This window comes from Epinephelus lanceolatus, chromosome 15 (genome assembly GCF_041903045.1).
Source record: "Epinephelus lanceolatus isolate andai-2023 chromosome 15, ASM4190304v1, whole genome shotgun sequence".
NCBI classification, from domain to species: Eukaryota; Metazoa; Chordata; class Actinopteri; order Perciformes; family Serranidae; genus Epinephelus; species Epinephelus lanceolatus.
In genome coordinates this window covers 7,562,521-7,584,537 of record NC_135748.1, presented here as the reverse complement: position 1 = coordinate 7,584,537, position 22,017 = coordinate 7,562,521, and the positions used below count along the sequence as shown (strand labels likewise).

At 43.9% G+C, this 22,017-nt stretch overlaps 1 protein-coding gene across 2 annotated transcripts in view; it reads right to left on the bottom strand.

Moving 5' to 3' along the window:
* Window positions 1-22,017, bottom strand: part of atp10d (ATPase phospholipid transporting 10D) — a 42,103-nt gene that overhangs the window by 8,373 nt on the left and 11,713 nt on the right. Inside the window, exons 1-16 of one of the 2 annotated variants that reach the window (XM_033642792.2) lie at window positions 21,260-21,856; window positions 18,120-18,324; window positions 17,948-18,033; window positions 17,744-17,850; window positions 15,416-15,547; window positions 15,095-15,207; window positions 9,848-10,100; window positions 7,992-8,209; window positions 6,594-6,785; window positions 4,947-5,637; window positions 4,722-4,828; window positions 4,150-4,276; window positions 3,879-4,063; window positions 2,183-2,486; window positions 1,769-1,845; window positions 9-134 (exon numbers count right to left, since the gene is read on the bottom strand). In XM_033642792.2, coding sequence (XP_033498683.2) covers window positions 9-134; window positions 1,769-1,845; window positions 2,183-2,486; window positions 3,879-4,063; window positions 4,150-4,276; window positions 4,722-4,828; window positions 4,947-5,637; window positions 6,594-6,785; window positions 7,992-8,209; window positions 9,848-10,100; window positions 15,095-15,207; window positions 15,416-15,547; window positions 17,744-17,850; window positions 17,948-18,033; window positions 18,120-18,324; window positions 21,260-21,651 — 3,315 coding nt within the window. In that variant the 5' untranslated portion in view covers window positions 21,652-21,856. Of the gene's footprint in view, window positions 1-8; window positions 135-1,768; window positions 1,846-2,182; window positions 2,487-3,878; window positions 4,064-4,149; window positions 4,277-4,721; window positions 4,829-4,946; window positions 5,638-6,593; window positions 6,786-7,991; window positions 8,210-9,847; window positions 10,101-15,094; window positions 15,208-15,415; window positions 15,548-17,743; window positions 17,851-17,947; window positions 18,034-18,119; window positions 18,325-21,259; window positions 21,857-22,017 lie in introns of those variants that run through there. The other variant, XM_033642791.2, reaches the window with a different exon arrangement.

Here is a 22,017-nt window from a genome sequence, read left to right as displayed (position 1 = left end):
ACTCTTACCACATTCTTGTAGATGAAGTAGAGGATCATGTTTGCAAGACGAGAGTAACACCAGTGGCCATGGACCAGCAGCAGTCTACTGAGGTGTTTAAACCTGGATATCGCAAAGTCACTGGACATCACAGCCTGGGACCGAAACAAATAATGATAAAAAGACAAATATATTATTTACTGTCTGCCAGTTTCAGAGATAAATAGTAAATAGTTTACAGAATTAATGTAAATTTTTTGCATTATGTGCAGCTTACAAACTAGACATGAGTCCTTGCTCTGTGACTGTCTCCACTGTGGAGACTGAATAAGATGAGGTGTCTTAACAAAAACCGCCTTCATGTACGCATGTATGTTATTTTGCAGCCTGATTTCGTAGAAATATGTGAAATCGACACAAACCCTTACGTGGTGATGGGCACAAAATGTGTTAAAATTGCGTGCTTTCAACAAATAAACACTGCCAATGCAACGTCAGAGACGATCTTTTGTTGCAGTGGACACACAAATTAGGTATTAACAGTGAGATAGTCTGCGTAGGGCAGGTGGGAGGAGTGGTGGATGGGTCAAACAAAAATGGACTTACCAGGAGACTGCTATTCATGTCCCGTGTAAAGAATTTACAAAGTAAGTAAATTTTTGTGTTTCATATGTAGTTATTTTCATTTAAACCACAATCTTTTCCTAAACTTACGTAAGTATGTTTTGTTGTCTATACCTAACCAAGTGTTTGTATGCCTCCACATCAGTGACAACCATGGCTGAAGGCATTGGTTTTTTTGGGTTGTCAATGCATCCGTCAGTCCCTCTTTTTTCCCGCCTTAAGGGAATTTCTTTAAATGTACCACGTGGACTCAATGATGAACTGATTAGATACTGGTGGCCATGGGTCAAAGGTTAAGGTCACAGTGACCTCATCTGTCTCATTCTCCTGAATGTGATATCTTATGAACACCTTAAAGCAGTTTCTTCAAATTTGGTTCAAATGTTTACACTGAGTCAAGGATAAACTGATAAGAATTTGGTGGTCAAAGGTCAAGGTCAATGTGACCCTGTCTATCGCATTCTTATGAACGCGATATCTCAGGAATACCTTGAGGGAATTTCAAATTTGGCACAAATGTCCACCTGGACTCAACAATGAACTTTTTAGAATTTGGTAGTCAAAGGTCAAGGTCACTGTGACCATAATTCAAGAACTCATACTCTAATTCTGACAAAATTTAACATGAATTTCTAATCGGATAAAATTATGTGTCTTTATGTCCAAAGGTCAACTTAAATGTGACATCATAAAGTTCTGCAAAAACATTTTCTGGCCATTACTCAACTTCATAACTCAGGAACAGAAGAGGAAACATTTGCTCAGATACTAAATTGGTGACACTCATCTTGGGTGCCCTCCTTGAAACTGAGCTGATTGTATAGATCTTCTGTGCTGCCGAGGGAAGATGTGTGTGAAGCATCCATGTTTTCATGGACATGGATGCAAACTGAGGGTGCAACTTGGAGGGTTTGCAGAGGCATACAACCACAAGACTGAATTCTAGTTATTTTCCTAAACCTAACCCAATGTCAACCACATTAATGATGTGTTTCAAACTGCGACTGTTTGTAGTAGACTTTGCATTGGCATTGTTTTCATGTTGCCAGCACATAATTCTAACACATTTCATATTTTACATGTATGTGTTTCATTTCACGTAGTACTGTGAGACTGTGTTAAATATTGGTAGGTGTGGTGTCAAGATAAATCTAATGGTGATTACCTGCATGCCCTCCTGACCAGATATCCCGATGCCCACATCAGCCACCTGAATCATGCTCACATCATTGGCTCCATCACCTAAATGAACAAAAACAACTTGTCATTGTCCTCCATGTTTAGGTATGTACAAAGCACATCACATAATAAAGGAGTTTATCCATATCGTCCACCCCATACATTTCTTTTTTCTTTTTTTGTCCTTCAGTTATTAGAAGGTCAATATAACAAAGTGAACAATAACTTTTCCCTCTATGTAATCCAACTCAGGCTTACACCTCAAGGTTACTTTAAGGACATAAATGAGATTACATGCTAACAAAAATAAAGGATAAAAAGATACACTTAAAATAATTGCTTGTTGACAAGGGACATATGTAAAATTTCCCAGCAGTTTTGCTGCGGTCTGAGTCCTTACCCACAGCCAGGGTCATGACGCCAAGCTGGTCCCGGATCAGCCTGACCACCTGGCTCTTCTGCAGCGGAGTGGACCTGCAGCAGATGACTGCCTTGCATCTACAGCTCAGCTCCAGGAAGTCGCTCTTCAGCTCCTCCTGCAGGGCCCAGTCCAGCGTCCGGCCATCTATAACTAGGATGAAGCCTCCCACACTGCTGGAGGAGGATTCCCCATGAGGATTCCCTGCTGCAGTCAGTTCAGTCAAACTGTTCTCACCCCGCTGCACTTCCAGTTTGAGCTCCTCAAGTATAGCTGCACACGCATCCTGATGAGTGAAAGAAATCCATAAGTACTGTCCATAAGAGTTACAGTGCATTTAGTCATTGATTTATCACAATTATTAGTTCGTTTTTTGTTGTTTTTTGTTTGGTTTCACAGTTTTATCCTTCAAGCAGCTAGGCCTGAAGATAGCTATAGCTGTGGTAAATATTTTGGAAAAGATATGGGTAAATTGCGATAAATTTGGTATAGACACACAAAGCCCCGGGAGGTTAAGTCCTCATTATTTTACAGACCCCTGACCAGTGTTTGAATCACACCATGGCTTTCAGGGGTGCCTTTTTTTGAAGGTACTTGTTTTAAGTCACACCATGGTCTTCATTCTAAACCTAACAAAGTAGTTATGTTGCCTAAATCTAAAGTAGATGAAACCTAGGCTTCCTGACAGCATGGAAGTTTATTTTGAAAAGACCCTATGCATGTAACAAGTGGAAATTGACACGCCACCCCTGTGCATCCAAACCTAATGCTAATGAAGTACCTGAAGTGTCTTGGTTTGAAGACATACTATCAATAAATTTCATTTCATTCAAGGAATATTTAGCCTGGGACAACAATGAATCTGAAAAAAATATTTACCGCTGCATAACTTTTTGCCCCCAGGGCCAAAGTTGACACTCACTTCGAGGCTAACCTCTTTCATTTTAGCCAGCAGTTGGGTAGCAAGACACCTTTCTTCTAACAGCATGATCATGTCACACCAACCCAATCACCACAATAAATGTTGGCACTGTACATGTCTGCAAACCACAGATATCTAACATTTGTATGTTACTATGCAGCAGATGATGACGTCTTACATTTCTTTACATTTGCTGTGATTAACGTGTGTTAGGTGTAAGCACAAAAACCATATGGTTAAGATTAGGAAAAGATCATGTTTGGCTTAATGGTTCTGTGTGCAACATTCAGAACACTGATATAGCAGCAAACCACTATTTGCTATGTAAAGATATAGTGGAGTACTGGCAGAGAGCCACGGGAGGTTTTGGTGCCTCCTTCACGGCTGGAAATGCAGCCATGGCTCAATGAAAAACAACTGCTCTTTGTTGGTCTTGAACTGTGGCAGCTTGGGAAGTGTCTTGCCTAGATGTCACACCATCCACCATGCCCTCCACGTCTGGATGACAAAGTCAGCTCATACACTATGTCACTTCAGAAACGTTGATATGTATGAAAGATACAAATATATTGCATCTTGTGATTTGCAGAGGATGACAATAAACCAAATAAACACTAGCCAGGGATCTGGATAAATAACCTGAGAGGACGAGAGGTAAAAAGACAAAGCAAGAAAAAAACAACATAAGATACAATGAAGACATTTCAACTCTTCTAAATGACCCTACAACAGTGCTACAATCTCTCAGTCACTGACCCTGCTTCCACAGTTGGCTGTCAGCAGCCGATCATCTGGACAAAGCAGTTTGCAGGCATAGGCGATGTTGATGGCGGTCTCTTTTTTGTCTCCTGTGAGGATCCATACTTTGATGCCAGCCTTCTGAAGAGCTTCAATGGTCTCTGGGACCTCCTCCTGCAGTCTGTCTACGATCCCTGTGGTGCCTGAACACACACACATACAGAGACAAAGGACTTTGAGCACTGCTGTTCCCATCTCTGATGTCAGCTGCAGTGAGAAGCTCTCCTACCCAGCAGGGTGAGGTTGGTCTCCAGTCTCTCAGCTGACTCCAGCAGCAGCTCTTCTCTGTTCTCTATGCTGCTCTCTGCCAGCAGCTGTCTCTTCAGCCACACCTCATACTCCTCCTCCTCTAGGACCTGCTCCACACACAGAACACACAGTCACTGAGGAACACAGGAATCGGGACACCCTAACCCTAGGCATGAATGCACAAAATGAAGGGGTAAATGGTAGGGGCAAAGGCAGTGGTGTAGTGGAGGGTATACGCAGGTACTTTTTCCGGCTGTTTACAGTTTTCCCACCTATCAGCCAAAAAGCTATTAGAATATATTGGAGAGCATACCCACTTCTTCCTCTGTAACCTACCCATCTACATAACAGTACCCCCACCTCATCAACTACCAGTACACCACTGGGCAAGGGTTGGGATTTAGCCTGTACTTGTCAGTGTTTCACACTCAAATGAAGTTGAAGTGCGATTGCTTCAATGAGCTTTACTTGTGTTTGGAGCCACAGGGCTTCATGATAGTAAAAGATGTGTGATGTACAAAGCTATTGTATTTCAGCTTCCTGAAGCGTTACCTTTTTAGCGATGCAGAGTGTGCGGAGGCCTTCTCTGGCGTAGCTGTCTAAATGTTTTTGGGTTTGCTCTCTGATGTGACTGTAGATTTCCTGAGCTTGCGTTGCACCTGAGTGTAACAGAATGAAAATAATAAAGACAAACAGTGCTTTAGATCAGCCAGGCAAAGACAAAATTCTTCAGAGGTGTCTTTGTATTTTTTCGTCCATATTCCTTCTGTTAAGTACCTTTAGGTGTCTCAGTCAGATCCATGATGGCAGAGTCAGCACCCTTGGTATAAACTACCACCTGTCCTGTGAGTGGGTGGCGGACCACCACTGACATCTTCTTCCTGTTAGAGTCAAAGGGCAGGATGTGTAGGAGCTGGACAGTGAGAGAGCCAAGTCCTGGCAGATCCACCAGCAGGCTCTCTGCAGAACGTCCCCTCAGGGTGCAGTGGTACGCATGGGCTGCATGGACCAGAGCTGCCTCATCTGGACTCTCCGCCTCATACAGAAGTTCGTCGTCAGTGTCGCTCTCACTGTCCACTTCTCTTATAATGTCCTCCACATCCTGCCTGGACCCGCCAGGGTTTGCCTTTGTATTCCTGATATCGTCCATTGTCTCCCTGTCCTCTGTCTGTCCCACATCTCCTCCTTCCACTCCAGAAGGTAACTCCAGTTTACGCCTCAGGTTGGAGTTTTCCATGTTGCTTTCTTGGCCTGCTTCTGAGCCCTCTGTGGTGCTGTTAGTGGGCGTGGAGAAGGTTAAGGAGCCGGTCTTCCCCCGGGCAAACAGCCTGCTGGTGAAGCTGCGAGGGCTGCCTTTGATCAGGGGAGGAGACAGGGTGGAGAGGGCTGAGAAAGGAGAGAAGCTGAGGCGCTGGAACATCAGCTTGATTTCCTCCAGGGACTTGAGAGGTGTTCGTGCCTCAGGCACCTGCAGGAAAGAGAAAACAGAACATGGGATCAGCTTTTATCAGCAAGTCATTGCTTTTAATTGGAATATTGTGCTAGTTTTAAGCGATTTTCAATGACGTGTCATCTAGTTTCTTAAAAAAGAAAAAACTTACTTTGTCTCATCTCAAACATGTGATCAAGGGTGAAAAAACATCGGTCAAGACAGAAATTTCTGTTTAGGACTTTACTGTATATAAAAAAACACTTGCTGAAAAAAGAAACTGCCCAAAATGCATGTGTCTCAGTTGTCAATGTCATTGGCTATAAGAGGCATTGCTCATTGTACCAGCTGATTGCTACTGGCTGGACTATGGACTGAAAAGGGAAACAGGCCCTTTCTTTGAACACAGGTGGCTTTTGTTGGAATGTTATTGATTGGTGGATTATGATAAGGCTTGTGATGCATTCATGTCACGTTACCACTAACTGTTTCAGGTCCCCCACCTGACAGACCAAAAAACACAGAGTAAGGGTATTGTAAGTGTAATGTCAGTTTCTCTGGTCTAGTTTTACATGAGGACCCTTGATGCATGTCAGCTAACCTCTATCACCATAAAGAAATCATACTTACTCCAAACCACAAATTCATCCCCCAAAATATGTAATGAAATATAATTAAGAAGTAAATAAAAAACACAAAGAAGGAGAATGTACAATGATATTGTAGCAATGGCCCACATTTCCCACCATGCCTATTTCTCCACTAGATTGTACTAACAAACTGCTGAAGTTTGCTGTTTTATGTTCCAATTCAAACATTACTTCTTGTTAGTGTTTGTAATGTGTTTGTTCAGAGCATGGCACTTCATGTTGGTAATTGTCATTATTGGTTTATAGATTGAACCATTAGTGAGGGGGATGCTGCATTTCTTGACGCTAGTTGCATTTCAGCTTGGGATGCTGCCATTGGGAAATTCCCAGATGTCATCTACTCACCACGTGTCGAGGCTGGCTGGGTGAGGAGACCACCACGCTATTGCAGATGGCCAGAGCAAGGAAGAAGTCAGTGATGTAGGTGAGCTCCAGGCTGGATGAAGTCCCAGAGGAGCCGTCACTCAGAGCCAGCACAGGAGAGCAAAGCCAATTCAACTTCCTCACCAACTCGGGGTCCGGCATCACTTCCCTCGCCTGGACAGAAAGACACAGAAGCAGCAGGAGCTTATCCATCAAGGCTGGAGCATGAACACATTGTGGATTTCAGAAAAATATCCCAGAAAAAGTACCCAAAATAAACCCAGGGAAAAATAAAATTTGATTTATTAGGTTAGGGGTAGGGGCAAGATCTGATTTCTGATCTGCTGTGTGTATTTTACATTGACAGGTTACTATAGTCTGTGTAAACACATTATTTAATGCATAATCTGATTTCTTACAGCAACCTGCTTTCCTGTGTGAAGTGCAAAGGGCAATACATCCTGACTTTTAGTCACTAGCGTGGCTCAAGCTCCAAAAACACTGGGTCCTACATTTCCCACAATGCAAGACACAATGTTTGACTCCCTGTTTCATGAACAGCCACATTTTCCAATCTCCATATCTCAGATATAGGATGAGATAACCCTGATGACATTATCAACAATAGCTTTGGCTGAGAAATAACTATCACTGGTCCACTTACTAATTATAAAATTGGTGGAGTGACCCTTTAACTGCCAACCATTAACATCTGCTCCCTATGTGGATATAAACGACTCATTCTTAGTTAATGAAAACAAAACAATTCTTATTTTCAGATGATTATACATTAAAGAAAACATTAATTATATTTTATTCAATTTCTGCCAGTCTATCCCCCTAAATCCTACACACTGGACCTTTAAAGCTAAACCAAATGCTATCAATGATTACATTTAAAAGGACCACACTCAGTGTGTCTGCATGTTTTAATTCAACAAATCACATACAGTGTACATTCAACCCATCATTTGTGAGCGAGTTGTTGTGTTTTCTGATTAGTGAACCAGATGTGATGAGGACAGTTCAGAATATGTTACAAAAAAGTGGAGAAATAATGTGGAGAAAATACAGCTTGCCTGCTAATTTTACACCAGGATATATTCTTTTAAATGTGACTTTCATGTCATTTTTGTCTTGTTCATCTTGTGACTTTATTGTTATTTTTAATATTAAGAATAAGTATCTATACATTCCCAGTACTTATTTACAACAAACACTTCCCAGGCAGTGACTGGTTATCATTTATTTGACTACAGTGTGAAAATCAGCTGCAACAGATTCTCAATTGTAGATATGAACCAAATAGGTGAGTAAACAAATACTGTGTCTGTGGTGTTTGTGCGTGTGTGTGTGTGTGTGTGTGTGTGTGAGTCTGACCACGCGGCTGCAGAAGGCACTGGTCCTGGGCTGCGTGTGACTGGACAGATGTTCTTCCTCCTCCTCCGACTCAGCGGTGAGTGTGTGCAGAGATACTGAGCTGTGTTTGCAGCTGAGAGAGCGACAGCTAAGAGATTTACCGCTGCAGCCCGACTTCAGAGTCACAGAGCGACCGGCCGCCTCACTTTTCTCTGCTTCGTACACCTCCAGCCTCCGACCTGACACACAGTAACATACACACAGAGCCTTTTACAGTACAGGGCAGAAGAGTGTTAAAATCAGTTACTTACAGTCCAACTATTAGATTAGGCTGAGAATACATCTTACTTCACTGTCATTGCACACGGTACCAGTACCACTTAATGTGATGTTAGTGTGAGTTTTTAACTTGCACTTTTAATATAGTTTTACAGCACCAGCTGGCATTTATAAATGCTGATGCAAATAGCAGATGGCATTTGTGAATGCAACTCTATGCGCCTGCACATGTGTGCTGATGGGGGACGCGCTAGGACCCCTGCTGCTGACTACTGATTACTCCTTGGTCCCTACAGCTGCAACGTCAGTGTGCATCTGTTTATGCTGGTGACATGTGAGGAAATGAAGTTGGGTTTTTCCCCCAACTTTATAAAAAAAACTAGAATTGCACCATGGTTGTATGCCTCAGTGCAAATGGGGTTGACCAAATGTCTCCCCTTCTGTTCCTGAGGTATGACATTGAGTAATGGTCAGAGAAGTGTTTTGCAGAACATTATGATGCCACAGTGAAGTTGACCTTTGACCTTTTGGATACAAAATGTCATCACCTTATTATTTTATACTATTAGACATCTATGTGAAAGTGTGTCATGATTAGCATATAAATTTGTCCAAAAGCATGTTTTGTGAGGTCACACTGACCTTGACCTTTGACCACAAAATTCTTCAGTCCAAGTGGAGGTTTGTGTCAAATTTAAAGAAATTCCATTAAGGCATTCTTGTGATATTGCATTCACAACCATGAGACAGACAAGGTCACAGTGATCTTGACCTTTGACCACCAAAATCTAATGAGTTCATTATTGAGTCCAAGTAGACATTTGTGGATGTGAAGTGGACATTTGTGCCAAATTTGAAGAAACTGAAGCTGTTCTTGAGATATTGCGTTCACAAGAATGAGATGGATGCAAGGTCACAATGACCTTGACCTTTGATCTATGATCATCAAAAACTACTCAGTTCATGGTTGAGTCAACGTGGACATTTATGCCAAATTCAAAGAGATTCCCTTGAGGTGTTTTTGAGATATTGTGTTTACAAGCATGGGACAGACAAACAGACAACCACAGAACATGGCTTCGCCAGCATGGAGGCATAAAATGAGAAGCTGCTGCCTGCCTATTTCATGTATGGAGATTTGCAATTAAAATTCATGCATTTTGCCAGTCTCTGTGCTAGAACTCTTGCACCAGGGCAACCCAATAATTTTTCACTTTTACATACTGACATTTCCAATCAAATATGCAGAGTAATGCTACTTTGTAGACTCTGGCTGCTTTAAAAGAGAGCAGCTTTGCAACATCAGCGCACACTAATGTCAGCAAAACAGTAGAGTCAAGTAAACAAAAAAACTGACTGGGTTTATTTAAACTTATTCATTAAAATATGCCCGCACCAGCCAGTATCTCCTGCCTGCACACACTGCAGTGATAAAAGCTAACACAGCCTGTCTTTCCGGCCGCCCACCACCCAAATTTGTTTCTATTAAAAAACCTCTCATTGTTCCTGCTAGAACTCCCCACTACTGTGAAAGTGTGTTCCTAAAAATGGTAAAAGAAAGTCAGAGCATTCTAGGGTGTCATAGTATTGTTTCTTACCATTTTCCTCATGAGGATATTCAACTCCAAAGATACTGCAGCGGCGGAACACCATCTTGTTCTCTGTCAGAGTTCCTGTCTTATCAGAGAACAGGTACTGGATCTGACCCAGGTCTTCAGTGATGTTAAGGGCCCGACACTGAATCCTGGAGTCCAGCTGCTTGTTGTAGAGGGCTAAGTCATTGTTGATAAAGTAAATCTGGCCCAGTTTCACAATCTCAATGGACACGTACAGAGAAATGGGGATCAGCACCTGTTGGACAAAAATTGATTACATGCATGTTGCATTCAGGGATAAGATAACAACCTACTTGGAATTAACAGGTATAGTAAAGGTTTTATGTAACCACACAAGTTTTATGGAACCTAGATATCCAGAAGATAACCTGTGCCAAACTGATTCAGACTGAACAACACAGCCCACTCATTCATTTCAATGAGACCACAGTGGTGATGCAGTGGAGACGCTTGCACAGGACAGTTGAACCCAATGCCACTGAAAGAGAGAGTTACGACACTCCCACTGACTTCTGTTGTAGTAGGAAACAATGGACATCACGCCTGTTGTGGAGCAACCATCAGTCCCACACTATGGATAGTTTCATCATTTACTGTCAGTGTTTCCCAAGAGCACTCAGTGGTAAGTTGATGAAATAACTGAATCTTCTTGACATTTTAATGCATTAGCTGACCTCTCATGAATCTTTTATGTTGCCAGCTTTAGTTCTTGTTTATCATGAGATAATAGCTGCCATAATTAAAGTCTAATCGCGTCCTTAACCAGATGTTAGTTGACTCACATCTACCTCAAACTAACTGCAGTTATTGGCATTCATTGGCATACAGACTTAATCTTTGGTTACATTTATTGTCAAGGTTAGCCACACTATTGTGCATCTGAATGATGTTACAATGATTGGTAGATTGCTAGCTGCTTGCTCAGCTCCAGATTAAAGGCCATATCACATGAAGTCAGTATTTTTCATGCGAAGTTGTCATACATTTAAACATAAATACGACCTCATGTTGTGTCAATCATATTTCCACACTAACTTTGAAACTTTCGTCCCTCATTCAAATCTTCAGAATAGGTTAGATTTTCTGTGTTTCTGCACATCCTTCAAACAACTTAGAGGAGTCGTTTGGCCAAGAAGCAGCATATAAAATGTGGCCTGAGAGAGAGACATACATCTGCAACTAAAGAGAGGAACAGGGCACACACTATCATGTCATATCTCAGACTACCTTACTATACTATTATTCAGATGGATAATGATGACGAGGAGCAGAATGTGGACTGACTGCACATTTAGCCACAGTATGAACAGAACAATAAAATGCATTGGAGTCAGTGTGCAAGGTTTCTGTGTGTAGCTTTTTTCTCATATATATATATATATATATGGTGGAGGAGTTTGAGTGACCTAATGACCCTGGGAGCTATGCTGTCGGGGGCATTTTGCCCCTAGTAGGGTTTCCCATGGCAGATTGGTTCTGGGCGAAGGGTCAGACGAAGAACGGTTCAAAAGACCCTTCATGATGGATACAAACAAGGACACGTGTACCCGGCCCGGAGGGTTACCGGGGCCCCGCCCTGGAGCCAGGCCTGGGGTTGGGGCCCGTGGGCGAGCGCCTGGTGGTCGGGCCTTCGCCCATGGGGTCCGGCCGGGCCCAGCCCGAACCGGCTACATGGGCTCGTCCCCCTGCAGGCCCACCACCCGCAGAGGGATCCAGAAGGGTTCGGTGCAATGTAGATTGGGCAGCAGACCAAGGCGGGGGCCTTGGCAGTCCGATCCTCGGTTACAGAAGTTGGCTCTTGGGACATGGAATGTCACCTCTCTGGCGGGGAAGGAGCCGGAGCTTGTGGAAGAGGTTGAGCGCTACCGGCTAGATATAGTCGGCCTCACCTCGACACATAGTTCCGGCTCTGGAACCCTAGTCCTTGAGAGGGGTTGGACTCTCTCCTTCGCTGGAGTTGCTCCGGGTGAGAGGCGGAGGGCCGGGGTGGGCTTTCTGATAGCCCCCAGACTCTCTGCCTGTACGCTGGGGTTTACCCCGGTAGACGAAAGGGTTGCTTCCCTGCGCCTTCGGGTCGGGGAACGGGTCCTGACTGTTGTCTGTGCTTATGCACTGAACAACAGTTCAGAGTACCCACCCTTTTTGGAGTCCCTGGGACGGGTGCTGGACAGTGCCCCGACCGGGGACTCCATTGTTCTGCTGGGGGACTTCAATGCTCACGTGGGCAATGACAGCGGGACCTGGAGGGGCGTGATTGGGAGGAACGGCCTGCCCGATCTGAACCCGAGTGGTGTTCAGTTATTGGACTTCTGTGCGGGTCGCAGTTTGGCCATAACTAACACCATGTTCAAACATAAGGATGTCCATCGGTGCACATGGCACCAGGACAGCCTAGGTCGCAGGTCAATGATCGACTTTGTAGTTGTATCATTTGACCTGCGGCCATATGTTCTGGACACTCGGGTGAAGAGAGGAGCAGAGCTGTCAACTGATCACCACCTGGTGGTGAGTTGGATCAGATGGTGGGGGAAGACGCCGCGCAGACCTGGCAGGCCCAAACGAACAGTGAGGGTCTGCTGGGAACGCCTGGCGGAAGAACCTGTCCAGATGATCTTCAACTCCCACCTCCGGGAGAGCTTCGACCGCGTCCCGAGGGCAGAGGGGGACATTGAGTCCGAATGGGCCTTGTTCCGCTCTGCCATTGTTGAAGCGGCAGTTGCGAGCTGTGGCCGCAAGGCCGCTGGGGCCAGTCGCGGCGGTAATCCCCGAACCCGCTGGTGGACACCAGAGGTGAGGGGAGCCGTCAGGCTGAAGAAGGAGGCCTACATGGCATGGTTGGTCTGTGGGTCTCCGGAAGCAGCTGACGGGTACCGGCGGGCCAAGCGGAGCGCAGCGGCGGCAGTCGTTGAGGCAAAAACTCGGGCATGGGAGGAGTTCGGTGAGGCCATGGAGGAAGATTATCGATCGGCTCCAAAGAGGTTCTGGCAAACCATCCGGCGCCTCAGGGGGGGAAGGCGGCAACTTGCTCACACTGTTTACAGTGGGGGCGGGGAGCTGCTGACGTCAACTGGGGACATTGTCGGGCGGTGGAAGGAATACTTTGAGGAGCTCCTCAATCCCACCAACACGTATTCCAGTGAGGAAGCAGAGATGGGGGTCTCGGGGGCGGGTCGTCCAATTTCTGGAGCAGAAGTTGCTGAGGTAGTGAAACAACTCCGAGGCAGCGGAGCCCCGGGGGTGGATGAGATTCGTCCTGGATATCTCAAGGCTCTGGATGTTGTAGGGCTGTCCTGGCTGACACGCCTCTGCAACATTGCGTGGACATCGGGGGCAGTGCCTCTGGAGTGGCAGACCGGGGTGGTGGTCCCCATTTTCAAGAAAGGGGACCAGAGGGTGTGTTCCAACTACAGGGGGATCACACTCCTCAGCCTACCTGGTAAGGTCTACTCCAGGGTGCTGGAGAAGAGGGTCCGGTCGATAGTTGAACCTCAGATTGAGGAGGAGCAATGTGGTTTTCGTCCCGGACGTGGAACCGTGGACCAGCTCTTTACCCTCGCCAGGGTGCTGGAGGGGGCATGGGAGTTTGCCCAACCAGTCCACATGTGTTTTGTGGATTTGGAGAAGGCTTACGACCGTGTCCCCAGGGGCATCCTGTGGGGGGTGCTCCGGGAGTATGGGGTTGGTGGCCCCCTGCTAAGGGCCATCCAGTCCCTGTACCGAAGGAGCATGAGTCTGGTTCGCGTGGCTGGCAGTAAGTCGGACCTGTTTCCGGTGAGGGCTGGACTCCGCCAGGGCTGCCCTTTGTCACCGGTTCTGTTCATAACTTTTATGGACAGAATTTCTAGGCGCAGCCGAGTGGTGGAGGGTGTCAGGTTCGGTGACGGGATGATCTCGTCCCTGCTTTTTGCGGATGACGTGGTCCTCCTAGCTCCATCGAACAGTGACCTCCAGCTCTCGCTGGGGTGGTTCGCAGCCGAGTGTGAAGCGGCTGGGATGAGAATCAGCACCTCCAAGTCTGAGGCCATGGTCCTCAGCCGGAAAAGGGTGGATTGCCCACTCCAGGTCAGGGGGGAGGTCCTTCCTCAGGTGGAGGAGTTTAAGTATCTTGGGATCTTGTTCACAAGTGAGGGTAGGATGGAGCGGGAGACTGACAGGCGGATTGGGGCGGCGTCAGCAGTGATGCAGGCGCTTAACCGGTCCGTTGTGGTGAAGAGGGAACTTAGCCAGAAAGCGAAGCTCTCAATTTACCGGTCAATCTACGTTCCAACCCTCACCTATGGTCACGAGCTCTGGGTAGTGACCGAAAGAATGAGATCGCGAGTACAAGCGGCCGAAATGAGTTTCCTCCGCAGGGTGGCTGGGCTCAGCCTTAGGGATAGGGTGGGGAGCTCAGACATCCGGGAGGGACTCGGAGTAGAGCCTCTGCTCCTCCACATCGAGAGGAGCCAGTTGAGGTGGTTCGGGCATCTGGTAAGGATGCCTTCCGGACGCCTCCCTTGGGAGGTGTTTCGAGCATATATACATACATTTTTTTTTCAAATGCATACGTAAATTTGACTTGGTGAAGAAAGGCCTTAACTTTTTACATTGGTTGTACAAGTATGCCTATCTTCTTAATTCAGGTACACCAGCACATAATTTAAGTGCATCCAAAATTTTTCACCGCACCTTTTAGTGCAATAACATTTTTTAAGTCTTAACATTTTTGTCAGTCTCTTACAAATTTGTATTTTCTTAAAAAGGGCTGAAACAGCACACAGAAGTCACAATTTGGTTTTTATCCCAATTTAGAAATCAGTTTGGTGCAAGTTCGATACAGCAGGAAAAAAATCATAAGGATCCATCTATTTCTGAGACAGTAGTGCAAGTGTCAAAGACAGACAAAATCCTCCTGCTGGAGACTGAGGTGACATTTTTCTGTATAAGAGATGACATGTAAAAGCACGGGAGGCTGACTTTCTGTTGATGTTGTTGTTTACATTTCCACCAAAAATGTCACTGATTTCAAAGATTAGTTGGATTACTCCTCTGTAATGAGTTGTCATACTTAAAAACTTCAGAATTCTAATAAATGCATGAACCTAAATTCTGCATCTATATCTATTTTCTATTTATTTTCAAATGTCTTCGGTTATGCTGAAAAAAAAAAAGGAAAGTTATTAATTGCATCTAATGGGAAAGTGCAAAAAAGCAAGTTTTGACCTGGGAATCAAATGGTTAACTGTGTACCTGCAACACAATGATCATTGTCCAGAAGACATAGAATCCAGCTAGGGCAGGAGATGTCTCCTTATCAACCAGAAAGAGAGGATCTTTGAGGTTCTTCAGCCAGAGGCCGTGACCTGAAACACACCAAGACACCAGAGCAGCTCATCACTATCAAACATCAAAGGTTAAATCTGGACATGGTTCAATTGTGTGCTTCTGGGGCATTCATTGGCTTTTGTCACTGTCCTCCTGGGGACTGGTCTTAATAGAAATATTGCTGCTGCAATAATCCTGCTGCTGTTCACAGCTGTGTTGTGAAGTGAGAGTGGAGTTGGTACACACCTATAGCAGCTGTCAGGCACATGATGATAAGCAGCAGCACACACCACAGGATGTCTGTGTTCAGACGCTTCTCCAGCTGGCTGCGCTTATACCTCGGCCCGCTGTTGTTCATCATGGCTTTAGTCTCATGACCTGAGTCACACAGTCAGAGAAAAACACACCACAGCCATGTTCACTTATACAGACCAATATCATTAGGAGATAAATTCTGAACTTTAGTAGGAGTTTATATCAGGAGCTTCACTTTAGTTTATAGTTTCATCACTTTCATAGTCATATCCTTGAGTCCATGGGCAGATTAAAAGACAATGCGCCCCCAGGCACAGATATGCAAAAGGTCCCATCCACCTCTCTCACACAGAAGCAAGACACACAAGCCCCTTTCACACTGCCTCGTCAAGGCGGGAGCTTCACCTCGCCTTTAAAAGATACAATCACAGAATGAGGGGACAAAGTAGCCTCGCCTTTAAACTGACATTGAAGATATAAACAGCACTATAACGACCTCTGTATAAACAGGACAGCTGGCAGAACGTGGACATGGGCGTCACGGGTGTGACGGTTTAATGACTTGTTATGTGTGCAACCCACTGTAGTAGATTTAAAAGTAGCTCTTAACAGTTAGTAGCTAACTCAAAGAAGAACAACAGTGGCTGAAAATTTCTGCCAGTTGGGAAAACAATGAGGTCTGGGAGCCCCTAACCTTCTGAGCAGAGGACGAGATCAGCCGCCATATAACAGGGATTGTAAACGATTATTGGCATCTTAATAGCATTGTTATTGTTATTGCGCTGCCAAAATGTATGTTATATCACACTAGAGGCCAATGGTGTTGTGTTACATGTCACACCCCATCTGAAATCACACACTGGAGCAGAATGATGCCGCCGCCGTTTGGTTTTGTAAATGTAAAGGCAGCATATAGAAGGGACTTTGTAGCAGCTCTACAGTACAATCTTTGTATAAAAAGGGCTACAGACTTTGTATAGATGTCTGCATATAAGAATCTTGCAACAGTGCTTTGAAACGGGCGAGATGAACCAATGAGTGCAACTTTAAGTCCTTCCGAGTTTACAGAGCTACATACATACATGCTCGCTTCCCAAACTCGATACGCACCCTTGGTATAGACAATAAAAACATGTTCTGTGAGTGGAAAGCAGAGACATTTTCACTTTTTTGCTGAATGTACACATAAATATACTGGAAGTAGGCTGAGAGTAGCTTTGTAAAAGCTTTGTAAGATATAGTGATGAGTTAGGGGCCTAGGATTGCAATGAAAATCTGGGAGGGCTTGTTGTCTTCATCTCTCTGTAGTTGTTACACATCTCTCTGTGGTTTTGTGTCTCTTTGTGTGGTAATTGTGTGTCTCTTTGTCGTTGTTTTGTGTCTCTGAGGTAATTTTGTGTCTTTATAGCCCCATTTTTACCAAGCAGTACGGTATGGGTGCAGTTCAGTTCAGTTCGGTACACTTTTTTTTCTCCGTTTCCAATATGATGTTGTGGATGGTACCAATGTTCCGATCCTTACCTTCCCCATTTTTGGTCACCCCTCTGTTGGTGTACCTAGCATACAGATCTGGTACTAAAAGGTGGAGGTAGAAACACTGCAGTCTGCTGATTGGTCAATAGCGGACAGTCACTCTGCTCAGGGCTGAGTTGTGGCTGGTTTTGAGGCAGAAGCCACTGTTGATTTCGTGGAAAATTCAATTAGTAGACTAACTCTAAAATGAAAGGATGTTTTGCTGCAAGAGCATTCCATTAGTTTTTATGTGACATACACAAGCATTTATATATATATGTATATTAATTTTGACCAGGTTATGTGAACGGCATATATTCTAATACTAAATCAGAGGGAAAAAAAGCTCCGGCAACATTTTATGTCTCTTTGTAATTGTTTTGTGTCTCTTTGAGGTCATGTTCTGTCTCTTTGTGTTGTTTGTGGTTGTGTTGTGTCTCTTTGTTTGTTTTGCCCCTTTATGTAGTTACTTTGTGTCTCTTTAAAGTTCCTTGGCATTTGCAGGTGGAGGCTTGGGGGGTCCTGATGCTTTGGGCCCCTGGCGTCTGTGCATGGTAGGCTTGTTCAGTAATCCATGCTTGAGTTGACATATTCCAATTTCTTTAAAGCTCCTCCTTGCACTCAAATTCTTTTCAATGCTGCTCAAAAACTTAACAGAATGCTTTCACACCTAACCCATCTGGTTAAACTGTGCTTCTAGTGTGTTCACACATTTGTTTCAGTTCATTTAGGTGTGAAAACTGTCAAAAGTCAATTTCTGGTACAAAGCAAACAACCACACAAACTAACCCTAGCATGTGCTCTTACCAGCATAGACCACAATGCCCACCACGGTCTCAGTGTTGCGGATGGTGCAGCTCCTCAACAGGAGGTTGCCATTGTGGAGGCCAACACGAACCCCACTGGGGTGCTCCCTGTGGTACAACATGCACGCGCAAATTATTACATCACTTCTGAATTGATGACAGACCATAGATGTGTTGGATCACTGTAAGATGAAGAATAACTCACATGTAACCTCTGAACCTGCTGAGGTCATTGTTGGGGTTCTCACACTCAATATGACTATGGAAGTTCTCGAGGTTGAACTCTACTCCCTTAAAATCACACATAACACATTTAATCAAACGTATGGATAGGAAGACATGGGATGTCATCTTCTTTATCTACACTTTCAACTTACTTGCGGTGGGAGGTCTGAAACTACCTGCCTCTGTTTCAGGTTGGTCTCTCCATCCAAGTTGGCAGTTTCGATATAACAAACCCCACGAGGGTCAGAGGAATACAGCAGCAGCATGTCAGCTGGGATGATTTCATTACAGGACAGACGGACAAAGTCTCCAACTCGCACATCCTTCCAGCACTGGTCAATATAGGTTTTCTGCTTGCTATGGGACAATATAAGACACAGGAGAGAGAGAAGAAAATGTCTCAGGCAAATGAGGTAACAGTATGAATCAACACAATGACATGACAAAAGGATCTAGAGAGATCTGTATCGTGAGCCTTGACAAGCATTCAGAGCCTTTTTTGTCTTCATTGGACAGAGTACAGAGGGATACCAGGAAGTGATGGAAATGAACATTTACTCAAGTACCATACTTCTGTACAATTTTGAGGTACTTTACTTGAGTGTTTTCATTTGTGCTACTTTGTACTTGTACTCTGCTACATTTCAAGACATGATACATAGTAACAAAAGCATGTAAAATGGTCTCTAAATCTCCAGATGGGACTTTTTGGACCAATCTTATCCTGAGTAAGCTGGAGAACATTTTTGGTCATGTAGCATTTGACAGCCTCAATGCAACTTAAAAGAGACTATATATTTATATGTTATACTTGATTTTAAGGGGAATTATAGTGGCGTATCATCAGCGTAGCAATGGTGAAGGATAACTGTATGACCTTAAGTTATCCTTTTGAGCATGTGACCAGTGTCAGCCTTTAAAACTATACTGTACTGTATATGTCAACTGAATCTTATGAAGGTGAAGCTCCCAGCGCTATTTGCCAGTGGGGAGGCTGCATTCTTTAAAAGCTTAGAGAAAAAAACCCCACCCCTTTGACTGACAGGCACTATTCACACATATAGTGGATACAGCCAGTAGTTAATTATTACACTCACAGTCTCACACCCTTTCCAAGCAGTGACTGAAATACAGCAGGGCAGAGGGATTATCGTAACTGTACAGTTACGTACAATGTGAGGTCAGGAGGTTATCCAGGATATACTGCTCTGTTTTTTTTTTATAGCAATCTAAATACAGAATACTAATCTAATACTGTAGTACAAAAATATTGTAAAGGTCAGCTCAAAGCACTGGATTACATGCACAGCTTCTAAAATAAAATAACAGTTACAAGACAAATGAGTTGGTGCACACAGCCCAGGAGCAAAAGAACTGCTACTGTGTTGCTAGTTCAAAATCCAGCTTTTTATACAAGCAATGCCTTGAATATACAGTTCTGCTCCTTAGTTTACATACCCTGACACATTTCTTTTATATTTAACAGGATTCAAATGAAACTATAAGGCATCACAGGATAGCACAATCATTAAACTAAACACAGCAATAAGGAAAATACTGAGATGGCCCCTGTTCAAAAGTTTGCACACCATTAGGTCTTAATAGTGTGTATTGCCCTGTTTAGCATTAATAATAGCTGACACTCTTTTGTAATAGTTAAGGACAAGCCCTTTATTTTCTCAGGAGGTAAGGCTGCCCAGGCAAAAAGCCTCCAGGTCCCATAAATTATTGGGTATTCTTGCATGGATTGCATGTTTGAGATCTTCCCAAAATGGCTCAATGGTATTGAGGTCAGGAAACTGTGATGTCCACTCTAGAACCTTCGCTTTTTGCAGCTGCTGTCACTGAAGGTTCGACTTAGCCTCATGTTTTGGATCATTGTCCCATGTGTTTCCAGACTGATGAATGCAAATTGTCCTGTAGTATTTTTTCTGCCATCAATCAGTGCCACTGTGGGTCACCCCCCAAAAAACATTAGAGATCCACCTCCATATTTCACAGTATTGATGTACTTTTCATTACAGGTCTTGTTGACTCCTCTCCAAACATAGCAGTTATGGTCTCAATTAAATCACTCCAAATGATTTTGTCCCAGAGATTTTCAGGCTTGTCAAGGTGCTGTTTGGCATATTGTCAGTGGGCTGCATTATCGGTCAAATTATAAAAAAAAGTCCAGTTTTAACAAATTCTGCCAAAGCTATATCAATTTTTGAGTTCAACTGTAGATTCAACTGTAAAGTCTTCAAAATGAGATTATGCACCATCTAAGAGAACTCAGGCACAATCTTCAATTTAGTTTTGGATCTTGGATTTCAGCTCCAATTATGCTTTACATAGTGTGGATGGACAGTTACCACTTCACTTTATTTTCTCTCCTGGAAACTTTTGTTTCAGTTTTTATTATCATCGTACTGTAACTGGCTTCCTTGAGGCATGATTTAAAGTGTTCAAAGTGTGTGTAATTTCACTTAATTGAACAATTCACACGCACAATTGATCATGTGTGTATATCTAAATGAGAACATTGTCAAAAATGTCAAAACAAAAACAAAACTTTTTCATTTTGACTTCTGCTCAACATTCTACAGTAACTAGATTGATGGTGGAACTAAAGTAGTAGTCACTTCGATATAAATACTTATCAAAGAAACTGAAACTACAGCATTAAAATCATCCAAAAACACAACACATTACTTTAGTACATCACAGAGAGGACTGTTGGATTTCCTCCAGACTTTGGTCATGCCTCCTGCCAATATTGCCTTTTACATGCTGCTACACAAAGGTTGAAAAATTACAGGGAGGGATTTGTCAAGAGGAAGTACATATTTAATTACCAGAGGTGACCTACAATCCTTTGTAAAGGGTTCACTGACCGATTAGTCAAGTGAAAACTTCCTTACTGGAAGTCTTGATTTGAATTTTTTTGGACCACTTTGACCACTTACAGTTTAGCAACACAGAGGATGGCGGAAGTGATTTTCACAGTAACTTTACTGAGTTCTCGAATACATACTTGTACTAGTTTACATGTAGTCTGCTTTTTGTTAAAAGAGATGTTTTGTTACTTGAAGGTTCATTCTTGACCTTGGAATCTAGATCTTTTTTTTTGGTATGTAAATGTAACAATATCACTGAAGTTATGACAATAGATCAGAGCTCAAACAAAGGAGCACACAACAAAGTCACAACTATCCTTACGCTAAGGAAAATATACAGTCCCACGAGAAGAAGAACTCTTAGATGTTAGCTGTTGCCACATCAAAGTGAGCAAAAGCAACTTTTAACCCACCTGCTGTAAACATGGCAGAGAAGCCTGTTGATGGAATGGTCTGATTTAAACCTACGGTAATCCTCCCAGATATCCTTGACAGCCGTCACAGTCAGCACCAGGATGATAGGAGTCAGGGCGATCTCTGGCTGGAAGGCCTCCACCACAGGAACAAAGTTCAGCGCAGCAAGGAAGATGAAGTAGACATTGGCAAAGCGATGGAGCTGCTCAAACAGATTCTTGGGCAGGAAGGAGAGGAGAGAATACTTTGTGGTCTGAATCTTATTGTTTTTATACGTCTTCAGGAGTTGTCTCAGTTCCTCATCCTCTGTGGAGTACGGTACCACTGTCCTCTTCTTCCGCAAATGCTCGTTGATAGAGTGAAGACGGATTGGACGTTCCAAGCTATACATGAGTCCACTGCTTCAGTGGATTCAGATCAGTCTGCCGGTTTATGTCTCCACTTAAAGCCTTAGCTGGCTACAATTATTCTCCAGTTGTAATTTCTCTTCCACGTTCATGCTGTCCCTTCTCTGAATAGGCTGTTCTCATGTGGAATATTTTTCTCCGGGCTGTCCAAAGTAAAGCCATGGACAGGCGAGGGAACGGGACGGTTGAGCTACTACCTTTGTGACGTAATTCATAGCCACTCCTCTATAGGGCAGGCATACTGTAAACAAACTCAAGGTTCAAGTTTTACAGCTGTCTCAAAAGACTACTTGTGTAATCATCTCTAGGAAAAAGGAGGGTCACAGAGCAGCAGCAGGGATTGTGTCACT